The sequence below is a fragment of the Rhagoletis pomonella genome, unplaced genomic scaffold, assembly GCF_013731165.1.
Source record: "Rhagoletis pomonella isolate Grant_MI unplaced genomic scaffold, Rhpom_1.0 Rhpom_scaffold_00013, whole genome shotgun sequence".
In the NCBI taxonomy this organism is placed as follows: domain Eukaryota; kingdom Metazoa; phylum Arthropoda; class Insecta; order Diptera; family Tephritidae; genus Rhagoletis; species Rhagoletis pomonella.
In genome coordinates, this window is record NW_023458567.1 from 23,714,834 (window position 1) to 23,729,792 (window position 14,959).

General features: G+C 37.1%; 1 protein-coding gene across 4 annotated transcripts; it reads right to left on the reverse strand.

Moving 5' to 3' along the window:
• Positions 1–1,145: 1,145 nt before the first annotated feature.
• LOC118749013 (homeotic protein spalt-major-like) lies at positions 1,146–14,782 on the reverse strand. 4 transcript variants are annotated; one of them, XM_036483799.1, is made up of 6 exons: positions 14,695–14,782; positions 14,347–14,639; positions 14,164–14,295; positions 10,748–11,200; positions 3,184–4,177; positions 1,146–1,496 (listed from the first exon to the last, which is right to left on the reverse strand). In XM_036483799.1, the coding sequence occupies exons 2-5, from the start codon at positions 14,620–14,622 to the stop codon at positions 3,209–3,211; spliced, it is 1,830 nt and encodes a 609-aa protein (XP_036339692.1). In that variant the 5' UTR covers positions 14,623–14,639; positions 14,695–14,782; the 3' UTR covers positions 1,146–1,496; positions 3,184–3,208. The 4 variants fall into 4 exon arrangements, with proteins under 4 accessions (XP_036339692.1, XP_036339690.1, XP_036339693.1 ...); XM_036483797.1 differs by lacking the exon at positions 1,146–1,496 and having other exon boundaries at positions 2,907–4,177; XM_036483800.1 differs by lacking the exon at positions 1,146–1,496 and having other exon boundaries at positions 2,907–4,177; positions 14,347–14,636; positions 14,695–14,747.
• Positions 14,783–14,959: the final 177 nt, after the last annotated feature.

Genomic DNA, 14,959 nt, shown 5'->3' on the forward strand with positions numbered 1-14,959 from the left:
GTACGGGATGCGCTCGCAACCCCAGAAACACCCTCACCACTCCACTCGAGCGACCGCGCGTGTTGCTCAGATAGCTGCGAAGCACCCTGCTCGCTGTATCGCGCCAAGATCTTGGTGGCCATGCCGGCCCAGCGTGCCGATTAGGCCTAACGGAGGGATTTGCCACGATTTTAGCCGCAAGTTCTTGGCTGGTGCCGGCCATACTGTCCAGTGACCTCACGTCCAGAACCGCAGACGACTTCATCTGCGGCCCTACCTACGTCCTGGATGCAGGCAAATTCGCCCGCGCCCTTAACCCCGAGTCTAGGTGCGGTATGTTCCCACTGGCACCTCCCAAGACGGGCGCAGACAAAGAGGTCGGCTCCGACCCCTGACGGCACCTTGCACCATCAGCTGCCTTCCAATGGGCACGGTGTCGCTTAACATCCTGGATTAGGGGGTGTGAGTTGTATGACATAGGAAATCACTTAAATATTTTCGATTCATGCAAAAATAAGAACACGGGGTAAATTTATGTAAGTAAGTAATTAAGTAAGTATATTTTTTTAACAACTTAAGTAAACTTCTGCATCCGCCATGCTCTACATTTTTATATCAAAAAATAATTAAATTACTGTATTGAATCTTTTATTGATAAAAACGAAGGGTTGTATCAGATTTTCGACGTAGTTTTAAGTTAGTTTTTTTAACCGTTTCAGTGAAATGGTTAACTGCTATCATTTTTATATAGCGAAACCACGCTCAATCATGTGGGTATTTGGGATAACCAAACTAACAGCCGTAACTACGTGGTTAAGCTCGGATGGAGACATTGTCCAACTCAACGGCCATAACTACGTGCTTAAGCTCTGGTGGAGACATAGAGTAAGAAGTCTACTCCTATGATGACTCTATCCATAATCTCTGCGGCTATGCACTTGTGTAACACCGCCACATTCCCTATTGCGACTTTGCATGGTACTTCTTCCACATCTTGGGTAGTCTCACCAGTTTCTGCCCTCAACCTTGCTCCAGGCCTTACCTCTTTAGTGACCAAATCAGATCGAATAATGCAATGTGATGCGTCCGTATCCACAGTTAGTACTCGCTCATATCCGTCCACATATCCACTAACAGTGACTTGCTATCTTTTCTGCAAATTTTCGATGGATATTATGAGGCATTCAATTGCGGGAGTCAGCGCGCGCCCTCTCGTGCTGGCTCGTTTTAGTTTAACGACTGAATCGGGTTGGATTCGTCTTCTTCAGCCCTACGTTTGCGTCGTGTTGAACTGTTGTACCTGTTGGAACCCGTCTTACCATCACGTGCAAAATGGCCTGGTTTTGCGCAATTAAAGCTTTTCCAACATCCGTTTTCTCGGTTCCACCAGGATTATTCTTACCTGCGATTGACGTTTTCAGATTCTTGTTCATCACGTCCGGTGTCTCCACTTCCACTCAATGGTCTTTGTACGATGATCTAAATAGCAAATGTTGGCTTGGAACTCGCTTGGCATTCTGTAATTGTGAGAAAAGTGGTGTACACCAAGTGCAAAACTCACCGAATAAAATTCAGTGAGTTTTTTTTTTGGAAGAGTGCACACAATTTTACAGCCTAAAATATTTTTGTGGAGGTTGCAACATGTTTGAAAATTTTAATTTTATCGAATTGATATGATAATTGAATATTGCAATATGGGCATCAAACTGAAAGGTTTTGGAAAGTTAACTTCTGAAAATATTTTTAGGGAGTATTACTATCTGTTTGAAAAATTGTATTTAACTAAATTGATAAAATAAATGAAATATTACAATACGGGTATCAAACAAAACAAAAATACTTTTAAGGAGCAGTGAAGGGCGCCGGGTATTTGCCAGTGTGAAATACAATAAAACAATAGTAAATAAAATGAAGTAAAATTAAAATATAAAAACCAAATAAAATAAAATAAATAATAAAAACAAAAAATCTTTTGGCAATTGCTCCTACCGAGGATCGAACCTGGACCCTACGGACTCGCAGTACGCAGCTCGCATGCTATATTTGTTTACTTGTACAATAGACAACAGCTGGCCCATTTTACCAGTGTTGTCATCGAAAGTGCCCTTGAACCGAATTAATTTTGGGAATTAACTCTATTTCTTCGCTACTTCCGTCTGAGGTCAAAAAGACATTTCAAGTAAAACAAGTAATTTTTAGCAAAAAAAAACGACTTCAATTCAAAAAAAAATATATATATATATATATTTCATAATTCAATGATCGGATTTAAACCAGATTAATATGGGACCACCTCTGAGACCTTACCTTTCCGATGCAAAAAATCTATTATCGATTATCGGTTGACGTGGTCCAAAGTTATGCGTAACATACATAAAAAAAAATATTCCGACGAACTGATAACCTCCTCCTTTTTTGGAAGTCGGTTAAAAAATCACGCTCAAACAATTGCCATCCAAAACAAACACACCTCCAATAGCTGTTTGGTCATCACGAGCCTACACTGCTTGCAGCTACAAAAGCCGATTGGTGGACACATGTAGTCATCACCTCGAGGAATAACCTGCTAATATATTTGCTGATTGGTGAAGATAAGCATTCATCGACTAGAGGAATAACGTAGCTTATATGAGCTGACTGCTCCACCAACCAAACCAAATCGGAAAAAGAAATACGAGGGTTACTGCCGTTTGTTCATTAACTTATAAAAAACTCAATCTTTCTTTGGATTCAGCGTTTAACTGGGGGGATATATTGCACACGATCTTCAAAAGTGACACAACTCAAAATAACACATTCATCAGAAAATGCGTAAAACTACTTCGTAACACATGCAAATCATATGGGCAAGGGAGACTTTACCTTAGGTTTTTTCAACAAATTATATCTGAAATTTGCTCCAGCTTTTGCTTGAAGGTAAATAAAAGCTCTGCGTATAATTTTAGTGCATAATTTCAAAAATTCCAAATTTTGAGTTGTGTTACTTTTGAAGATCGTGTGCGAAATGCATGTCGACATCAGAGCACAAAGTTTTAAACTCTAAATGTTAACGTTACTTCTTTAATTTTGCTGATCAGCAATTAATTTTAGACAGGATAAAATCTGCGGCAACATGCCGCATGCAATTTTTTGTGTTTTCTGACAAATAAAAAAATTTTATTTTAATAAACTTTTGAAAGAAATACTCGTAGCGTATGTACTTACATATGTACGCTTACATGCATGCATTTCACTGTATCAAAGGCTTTGAAGATAACTTTGTACCATGAGACTTCATATGCGAATTAAGGCCAGCCCCTTGTGCGAAACGCTTTCCACAAATTCTACATGAATATCTTTTTTCGGCATCATGAATTAATTTGTGCTGTCGCAAAAGTTTTGAACTAGTAAAAGATTTGTTACACACATTACAATGATGGTTTCGCAATTCCAGGTGGGCATTAACGTGGTCTTTTAATTTTCGTTTTTCATAAAATGCCTTCGAACAAATTTCACACTTATGCTGCGGTCGTTTTTCGTGGCGGTCCCTATGTCTTTTAAATTCAGCAAATGATCCAGTTGCTTTCCCACAAATATCACATACATACGGTTTTTCACCCGTATGCAATCGTGCATGAGTTTTTAATTCTGTAGCCGTTGCAAGGGACTTGTTACACACCTCACAATTAAACGTGTAGTCTTGAGCATGTCTTCTTAAATGAACTGTTAGGTTAGTGACCAGCTTGAAACCATGCCCACAAATGTGGCATTTGAATGGCAGTGAGCCATCATGAGTCGATAAATGAACTTTGTACTGGCATGGACCAAATATAAGTTGTTCACATTGTGAACATTCAAACGGAGTTACATCGACTTCCAGAAAAGCGATGTGATCATAATAAGGGCAACTTGGTTTATAATCTATTTTTTTTCGTTTACATGCTATCTTTTGTCTCTTCTCATTCGAGCATACTTTTCTCAGTCTTGAAATTTCTTTTTCTAACTCGTTTTTCGTTAGATTCAATCCATATGCTTCATTAAACTCCTCAAGTACATTATTCAAAGCTTCACGTCGCCTGTTAGCGAATCTATATGCTATGTTCTTTTCATCCCAAAGACTTGGATATCGCTGGTATATATGAGCCAATCTGATAAATTGTTCCTCATTTAAATTGCTATCCTGTACCGTGAACTTTTCGGACGTTGGTTTCAAAGTAACCTGTAAAAATATTACAAAAGAAAATAAACAAGTATGTAATTTAAAAAAAACTTTTTAAGACAAACATTAATTGGTGGTTACTAAAAAGAAGAAAAATCGACCCCCACACCACCTAACCGCAGTTACTTCTTTCCATTTAAACAATGTACATACGTTCTAAATTTGAAACAAATCCGACTATAAATACGTATTCTCCAAATATCCCGACTACCTAGCGGCCAAGATTGTTGTTTAGTTATTCCATTATTAATGCGAAACCTTGAGGATTCATTCATCTTTTCTATTGCATTGCCATCTGATTCTGAGCCAATTTTGAAGTTTCAAGTCTGTAGCTCATCGAGAAATTGGTTAAAAATTGATTGCAAGATTTCCTTACACACAAGCGAAACTTAATAAAAGCTTGTAAAACAAATAACCATAACTTTTTTCGAGATGTAGTGAAAGGGAAATTAAAGGAATCGGCCCGAAAATTACTTTTCGAGACACAACGACTACGTTTATAACATTTTTGGTCAATCTGCCCATCCACATCGATTTTTCGACTTGTAGGTCCATTTTAACTTTCCCTGTCACATATGTATGTGCATATATTTATGTCTGTGCACTACATACATAGTAGAATTGGGGAGCTTTTGAACTAAAGAGCAGCATATCTTGCCGATATGACGTAGGGTTGCCTATTTACAGGGAACTTAAATTTTAAGAAAACGTCTACTACCTTTCTTTAAAGTGCTGTATCTTGGAAACCTTTTAACGAAACTTAATGCAAAAAAAAGTATTTCTTCCGTCTTATTATGGGCTTTAATTAAAGGCCTGCAAATGTTGAACTATAAAACATAGCGACATGTGTCACATCTTGCAAGCGCCAGTTCATATTATGTCGCTCATACATGTTTCACTATAACATATGAAGACACTGTCGAATAATTGAATTCAAATCATGCATCAAATCTATGCATGTCAACACAAGCAACACATGCGACACATGCGACATAGTCAGCATTATTAATTATATTTTATATACGGGAAGAGATTTTGTAAAGTTTTTAAGCACCTATTATAGTAAAATGCATCAAAGAATTGTCTAATTTAAAACCTGTATATATTTTCATCCAAGGCAGGATTAAAAATATGCTACAGAAGCACAACAGCGAATAACAGCTTAGCTAAGTAGCAACGACATGCTATGTTTGAGATGGAATGACATGGCATAACACCTTGTTTGAGTTGACATGACATAGCAATGCATGCAATTTCTGAAAGACATTTTTACAGAAAATCTTGAATTTTGCAGTTCTTTAGCTTTAATTATACATTTTTTACATTAATGTGCAACGAATAAAAAAAGTAAAAAAAATAAGTAAACATTTTTCTTTCAGATTTTTTTTTTTGATTATAGAATTTTAAATGTTTTTTACATAAAAACATTGTCTATTGCGACAGGATTTGAGGAAATTTTAAGAGACTAGCAGCTAGAGCAAGTCCTCAACTGCTTAAGAATAATTTAGAGAAGAAGAAGGTGCTGTATGTTTCCAATGGCATGTCTGCAAAAAATAGCTGCAACTAACTTTACAGTGGACTTTATTTCGACTATGACTACGTACCAATTACTTTAATCCTATATTAACCTTCAAGCGTATTTTGTGTCAATTTGACACAATTTTCAGATTCAAGTATATATATATTTAATACATGCATTCGAATTAACCTGGGATTTTGGCTCAACGTAAAAATCATATGCGAGTTTTTAATATTACTGTTCCCTTTCACGGGTAGATGTTCCTGTTAGTCTGTACAAAAAATTTCCCTAAAGAGTCGATCATGTATCAAATTGACACAATGGCAAAAAGAGCTTTATTAACCGGGAAAAAATTTGTTTTTACACATAAAAAAAACAGAATCAACGTGGTTCGAATTTTCTTTTAAAGTTTCTTATAAAATGGAATTGTCTGGGTTTGGTCAATTCGTAGGTAATGGGAGGATCCATACAGTTCTGGGGATGATGTGGATTATGAGCCATGTGAAAACATAGAAAGCGGTTGTAACGATTACAACAGTGACGATTCGGATGCCGTATATTTCGAAGAAAATGCCAGAGTAGCGAAAGTTACAGAGCCAAATGTAATGCTTTTATGGAATCCGGAATGGAATATTTCCAAAAAGGATATAGGCAGGAGGTTATTTTTGATTGAAGTTAGCGAATCCTTATGTCTTCTAAGCATTGAGCAACACAAACATATGCCGCGTTGCAGTAATGCAATTGCTGTTATCCAAGGGGTTAGAAACTTAGATTCTGAAACTCCATCAACAACGCAGTCTTAACACCATTCAATGTCGTGAGCACCTAAGGCTAGCAAACGAGCTTATGAGCTACATATCGTCGTTTAAAGTACAAAACCGCGTATCGTCATTCTGCAAAACCGCGTAACTGACATTGACTGCCAAAAATAGGATTTGCTCACACAAGCTCTTGGCTCAATACATACATTCCTCCTGAAATATGCTAGTAGCCAGAAATGCGATTGATTTATAAAAAAAGATAACCATTTTGAAATATGAATGTTTTTACTCTCTATAAAATAATTTATGCAAGCTCACATACGCGGTTTTGCATTTTGTTGATACGCGGTTTTGTACTTTAAACGGCGATATGCATGTATATGTGTCCTTAAAAATCAAACGCTAATATTTATAGCGCACGATGTGATAAGTGTGTAATAGATATTTTCCCCGCTCATCGATATACATATTCTGCGAAAAATGTACAGAATCTCAACCCTTTTTGAATGTGCTTAAAATCTAACAATTATATAAAACGAAAACATTTTTTTTGGTACTTCATGATGATGAGATGTTGATAGTTCTGCGTTTTGTAAATGAACACCTTATAACAAAACACGTCTCAATTAAAAATTCATTTATTTCAAAAATCAAGTTGAAAGCTTGAGTTGAAAACGCATTGTGTCAAATGTATATATTGACTCATTCGTGATAAAAAATGAACTACGCTTGAGGGCTAAGCTAGTTTAAAAGGTTAAATAACATCAAGTTAGGGAACTTCATATCCTTCTTAAAAGAATCTTTAAATCAATAAATAATTTTTTTCTTTTAGTTCTTATTGTAAAAAAACGTGTTGTTGATTTTTTCATACTATAATTTTATTATTCATTAGGTTTATTTTTTTACACACCTCTCCTTTTTCTTGTTTCAATAAAAGGACTAACCTTGAAGCTGTCATTGGAGATCGAATATTCTTTTGCAATGAGTGTTGTTGATGGTTAGGGTATAAAGGCATGAAATTTCTGCGTTTCCGGAATATATTGTGTCTTTGCGAAACTATCTTGAAACTTTTGCTTAACTCCATTGTAGTCACTCTTGGACGCATACAGCACCTTGGTTTTCTCTGAATTATTCTTAGCCCATTGGTAGAGGCTCTCGGGGGTCAGAATTTGTTGTGACGTCGGGAGCTGAAGAGTTGCTCTAGATCTCTAGATGCTCTAGTCTCTTAAAATTTCCTGCAATCGGAAGCAGATTTCCCATGTGAACTTGCAACAAAGTTCAGTTCTACCATTTCCTTGAATGGATTTTGGTGATTTCAGATCTTTAGTAAAGTTAATTTGATTTATTCACATTGTCTTTGTTTTTTACACACCTTCTCTCTTTCAAAAATATACAATTTCATAAAATTTCAATATCTATTTGTCATATTGCTCGAGCGTTGGACCACCCACAGTATACAGTAATCCAGATAGGCAAAACAAAAAATGTAAATATGCTTATTTGACAATTTATTTGAATGTATTGGTTGATATTTTTTCACAGCTGTCGTTTTCTTTAACCCAAATGAAATCCAATTTCAATATTTTCTTATAGTGGCAAATATTTCCAAGTCACTTTAAATAAAACAACGAGAAAAACAAAATTCCTAGCAAATCAGGCTTGCAGCGTAAGCGATTATAACCGGATGCAGTTCCTACATAAGTCATATCTGGTTCCAAACACAACTTTGAGTCAATAATGGTGGGCTGATTTTGGAAAATGGACCCATAAATTAGGGAGTAAAACAAGTATTACTTAGCTTAAAGGTAGAACTCTCTAATTTAAAAATATACCACTGTTATAGTGGAGATCTCCAAAGTTTTTATGAAACATGTACCCAAAGTTATATATCGACGCTCGAACTAATGCAGGAAAGGTTTATGCAGATAAGCAAGGCCGTTTTTCAACGGTATAAAATGTATATACACATATTATTACATACATATTTATCAAAATATTCAGAATGACGAAATGAAATGAATTGGTATCTGTTTGTAAACACGCTAACTCGAACAAAATTTAGATATTTTAACGAAAGTCGGTGCCGAAGTTGCCTTTGGTATAATTTAGGATAGTATTAAATTTTGGTGAAATCTGTCTATAACCACGACCACCTCCCATCAACAATATTTTTGTTTTATTATTTTTTGTTTACGCTGTCAAAATTTACATATCAAATATATCAACAAACATTTGGGGGTACTTTTTCACCAGTCATTGCCTATGGGTTAATGACAAAATAATCCTATACATGCACAATATTTCATGTATTAACCCACCATGCAAAACATGAGAAATAGGCGACAATCGTCCATGGCAACAAATTGGCGACTCGCCGATTTATTGCCGTAGGGAGAAATCGGAAACATTATTTCTTTTATGTCATTTTAGGAATATGTTTTCAAAAATTCCCAGAGTGATGAACTCCGCGTCAACAGGATTCTTCAAAAACATATAATTTATGCCCAAGAAAGGGTTGAAAAAATTAGGAAGCTCCATAGCGACGAAAATAGTTAATTTCGTTTACAAATTATAAGTTTGAGTTCAAAAACAAATGAAACATTGAGAAATAATAAATTTGTTGCAAGAAATTATTATTTAAATATCGCTTGTAGCAATAATAAAATGGCTCATTCAGGTAATAAGAAAACGACTCGCCCAGGCGAGTTGCCTGTGGCGGACGTTTTAGAGCGACTGGTAATAAGAAATCGATACGATGGCGATATTGCCGGCAATAAATTTGTTGCTTAGGGCGACAAGTTTTCTTATGTCCGGCAACAAAAATTGTCTGGTGGGAATTTTCAAATAAGCATATTGTCAATGGCTGGTTTACTGTATACTGTGGGACGACCTAGAGCTATACGCCTTAAAGTTGACATAATAGACAATGTTTTTATGTAAAAAAAAAATTAAATGCTATAGCCAAAAAAAAAATCATAAACGAACAATGTTTACTTACTTGTTTTCTTTTTTATACGTTGCACATTAATGTAGGAAATTTATAATTAAACCTCATAATAAGACAGAAGAAATAAATTTGTTTTCATAAGTTTCGCTAAAAGGTTTCCAGGATACAGCACTTAAAAAAATATGTACTTATGATGATTTCTTAAAATTTAAGTCCCGTATAAATACGCAACCCTACGTCATATCGGCGAAATATGCTGCACGCATATTCATACCTCCTAGACCTTCAATCTCTTCAATTTTCATCCAAATCCTTAGAGGTCGCGCACAGAGCTGGCCGCGGTGACATGATGGCTGCATTTCTTTATTCATTCTGAATGTTTGGAATAAACTTTTTTTTGTTTATTTATTCTTTAGAACGTTCCTGATGATATGTTGACGTATATTTCAAACGCATTCTGTTTATTCCGGCTGTGAAATGGGATAATCCGGAATGTATAAAGAAACGCAGCAGATATGTCTCATATGGGAACTCGTTTTTCGTTGCAAAGGCAAATAGAAACAACTGAGCGGAATTCACATCATTTAGTGCAATTTGTCTTAAAAGGTAAATATTTGAGTTGAGCTTTTGGGATTTGTTGTTTAACAAACGACTTTCCCTTTCAGATACCAAAGCATAACGCAATTTACTCGCATTTCGAAGGCAAAATTACAAAAAAAGGAAAACTAAATGCGGGCACTGCTGAATTTCCATAAACATCCTTTCCTGATTTTGGAAAAAGACGACCGAATTTTGTCGTTATTGCAATCATTTAATTGTATGTATGTGTTATAAAAGATACATTTTTTCAGCTCTTACTATCGAACTTGTTCAATTGGGTGAACTATAGTTAAATAAGGTGAACGAACTAAGAATCAGGAGAGCTACATAGTTTATTGAGCTGTACGACCTAGAAGTGAACTAATCTTTAAAATTAACATACATAGGTGTATATCTGTCGCCATGAGATTGAACTCTAGTTTTCGACTTTATGATATGCGTTATTGACACAGATGTATATGGGAAAATCTTTTGAGACGGGGACTTTTCAATTAAAAAAAATCATTCTTTTCAACATAGTAGCACAATTTTTTTTTCATAAATGATCACTTGTCAACCCAATTGTAGTACATTATAACCCGCGTAATTAATATTTTTTAATTGCTACTCAAGAGCAAGCGAAAAGAAAAAAATAATTAATTTTTAAGCTTAGCATACATCTATCACGAAAAACTAAATTTTCGCATATTTACACGTTTAGATGAATACCCTTAATATTTTCATAGAGCATTTTAAAAACTTACATGTGTTTCATCCAAGTCAGAAACTCGTGTAATGCTAGACAAAAAATTCATTGCATCAAAATAGTATAGGGTTGATATTCCAGACGAAGATCTTTGTTTTAATGCCCGCCTAAAATTTGTGCGGAGCGCCTGTATTTTTTCTTTAACATTAGTCACCGTCGCATTTGGGTATTTCTCTTTATATTTTTTTAGTAAAATATCATACTGCTCCCTTTTTAAAATACGGTCATGGTACGCCTTAGAACTTGTGTCCCACAATGCCGGTAAAGAACGATACTCTTCAATAAATTCGATATTAAACCTTTTATTAGCCTCTTTTTCTTCGACTTTGTTTTTGCTGAGTTCCGGGAAATCGTATTGTGCGTTCTCCTGCTCAAGGGTCAGGTCTGACTCGCTGTCGGTAACGTTTATCTCTTCTGATAACGTAGCTGCTCCATTATCTTCGAAAGATTGCTGTAAATATTTGTGTGGTAAGCAAATGCAAATAAGTTAACTTTTTCTCATACTTTGTTGAAAATAAAAGCAGCCTTTACTGATTTTGCGTAGGAAGTATGTCATTGTACATTTTAGTAAAATTTTGTTAATTAATTTTAAATCTCTAACTCTTTGGAATGAAATATGCTGAATATGCGTTCGAAAAGAACGAGGAAAGCATCAGTTACAAACGTGTATGTTTCAATAATAGCGAGCGTTGTGAAGAGCAAAGCAAACATATATGTATACACGTTTTAGTCACCCAGCGGCGCACTGCTAAATGGGGTCACATACTGGTTTACTTGAATTCGGAATGTATGCTATGACCGAACACTCTTCAGTTTGGTTGCAAGTGGCTGTAATGATACCGCAGATGGCAACTAGCAACTGGAAGCTAACAACTGAGTTGCTATATTGGCCCCTGCCTTCTGTGGATGCCGTGGAAACTTTGATTGAGATTTTTTATTTATTTTTTTCCAACTGTTTCATCAGCTTATTTGCACTCAAGTCATAGTTGCTACTACTTAAAAATTTTGTTATCTTCAGCTGTATAGCACTTAACTATAGCTGCTAATCATAAAATATAGTGGCGTTGCTCATCGGCAACCCAACTATAGTTGCATTACAATCGTAATCGACCCATAAGTATTCGCTTCTAAATTGGTCAGCGGTGTTGTAATCAATTATTTGTATGGTGGACGTTATACAGATTCTGGTTGGACCCGATTTAGCAGTCCGCCGTTCCAGTATATTATTAAATTTGCCCACGATGAAGTCCTCAACTGACTCTATGATTGTGGCTAGAGCGATAGCCATTCCTCCGACCAACCAAAATATGGAATTTAGTTTTGCGTTTACCCCTGAGTTGGAGAAGAATCCTAGTGGAAGCAGTCATGCATTATAAAAGAACTGTGCGAGGCGTGGCAAAATGTTTGTGGCCACAGGCCATTATAGTTTATTTCACTACGAATGTACCATTCATAGCGTAAAATTGTAAGCACTGAAAGACTATTGACAACCAAGCGTTAAAAAAACAATTGTGATGCCAGCAAAGCTGCCATTATTCTCTATCACCTAAATTGTGCAACACTTTCGTATTCGAATTTTGTTAGCAGCACGTAGTCCCCGAATTGGTTGGTTGTTTATTCATCTTCGTCTTCCCCATCTGACTCCTCCAACCTTAGGCCCAGGAAGCGAGCAGTCTCAATAGGTTGAGTCCACAGCGCTTCGGGTGTAAGATGGGTGGGATATGTAGGGCATGCGAACAGATGTTCCGCATGCTGGGCAGGTGTCAGCGATCTCAGGGTCTAATCTGGTTCTGTACGAGTTTAAGCGGCTGCACCAGCCAGATCTGAGTTGCGCCAGTGTGGTTCTTGTTTCGCGCGGTAGTTGGAATTCGCTCAAATCGATGGGAGGCGGCCGGCCACCGACGACTATGTATGCCTCGCGGCTCAGTGGCAAGTGAAGTTGTTGGTCGATGTCTGCTTCTAGGTGGCTGAGGTGTCTCCTTACGTGTCTTGGTGGTGCAGTTCTCTGTGTCAGGCTGTAGTTAGGGTGAGTTGTTCTGTGACAGCCTAGCAGGAACTGTTTTGACAGCAACGTATTATGATCCCTTACCCGGAGCATTGTAGTCTCGTCGTGTAAGTGTTGTTCGGAGGACATAAGGAGACACCCTGTCGCGGTTCGTAGAGCGGCGTTTTGGCAAATCTGAAGGTTTTTCCACTGCGTGTCACTCGTGCCTGCTGTCCACACTGGGGCGTCATAGTTTGCAACGGACCGGCCGATCGCTTTGTATGTCACGAGCAGAGTTTCCTTATCTTTTCCCCAAGTGCTGCCGGCGAGCGACTTGAAGACTTTATTTCTGCTTCGCAGTTTGTTGCAAACTGTGGTGGTGTGTGCTGCGAAGGACATGAGACTGTCGAACGTGACGCCTAGTATCTTTGGGTGGTTGACTGTCGGAATCTTGACTCCGCCAACGAACACGTTCAGTTCGAGCCTCACCTCTTTTGTCCACGTGGTGAAGAGTGGTCAGGCGTATGACTTTGGTTGCATATGCAAATTAAATGGCGGAGTTCAGCTGTCCAACAACAGGAGAGACAAAAGAAGATAGGATATAACCCAGTAAGCATTAAAAATATACAATGGTGTTCTCTGCAAAAGGTGTTCAGCTCCGTTTCTTCGCAAAACAGAAAGGAGAATTCTACTGCCTGAGGGTTATAATCCCTAAGTGCGGCTGAAGGCCGCCTATGCAGAAAGGTGTTCTGCCCCCCTTCTTTGCCAACACAGAAAGGAGAATTCTACTGCCTGTTCTATTCTACGCAAAAATACATTTGTTAAAAAGAACATTTTTTTTTCTAAAAACTTGTTTTTTCTATTTTTAATTAACTTTTTTATTCTTTATTCAAAATCGCCCGATATCTAATTTGGCATAATTTCTTTTATTAAAAAATCCCACGGTTTCTGTTAGTTCGATCATATTCCACTTCAAACTGCTCAGTTTGCCTAAGAAAAATCCGTTTTTCTCCCTTTTTCAAACGGTTCCCTAGGGGCCTGTGGGAGGAGCCCAAGGGGGCGGAGTATGCCTTTTTAGAAAACGGGGACTGCCTTCATTCTAGTGGGGCGGTTTGGGGGGGCCGCCCCGCCCCCTCGCCCTCTGCCACCTCGCACCCCAAAAAAGATGTGAGCGCTACTAAACATTGATATTTTAAGTTAGTTAGTTAGTTATAGTTGCTATTTGTACAAAATTTCCGACAAATACATATAAATGACAGCTATGTCGGATTCAGGAATACCAACATTACGAATTTCGAAGATGGCCTACGAATTTCGAAATAACGATACGACAACACGGATTTCAGCATACTAATTTTACGATTCGTAGCAAAATCGAATCTACGACGGATTACAGCCACTTTTAAATTCCGAGTATTGTTTATACTTACCATGCTTTCTTCGTCCGATATTGTACCTGATACTGCGGCTTCAGTATCTAGTGGAAGAATACTCATTTCACTTGTGTCCAACTCTATTTCAACTTTTTCAAAGTCATTGTAAAACTGTTCACTATCATCTTCCTATAAAGAATTCTGCTTTATCTACGTTCTTTAAAAGTTGGGACAACTTACCTCATAATACTCTTCCGATTTCATGTCGATTTCTGCGGAATCCTGTTTTCTTTCTGAAACAAGAAAGTCTGTCTCTTTGTTTCTCAGATTTATTTCCACAAATCTGTTCAAGTGGTCTTCGCAAATGTGTTGTATAAAATCGCCCAATTGCAAAAATGAATGGTCACAGAATTCACAGTTCAAGAAAAATTCTTTTCTCTCTATTGACAACAGTGTGGTTATTTCTCCGCATTTTCTTAAGTCTCCGTAATCAACTCTCTCCTTTTTTACCGCCATGTTTATTTGAGTAACTTCTATTAAAATTGTATTATAAAAGATGGATCTTAATTGCAGATTATATTATGTTACCAAAAGAAAAACAACTATAAACAAATTCTTTGGCAATTGCCCTAGACAGTAGTGTTTAGAGATGCGTGATGTTGACTGATTCATCGGAAACATCGATGCAAACAGCGTTGCCACACATGAGCTTTTCCTACCAAAACTGGTAGTTGTATTTCCATATGGTAGTTTGGAAGCCTAGATTTGATTTTGGTAGGTTCCGCGGCAATAATAGTGCGAAAAATAGTGTGGCGAATACTGCGGCAACACAAAGCGAACAACGAGAAATAGG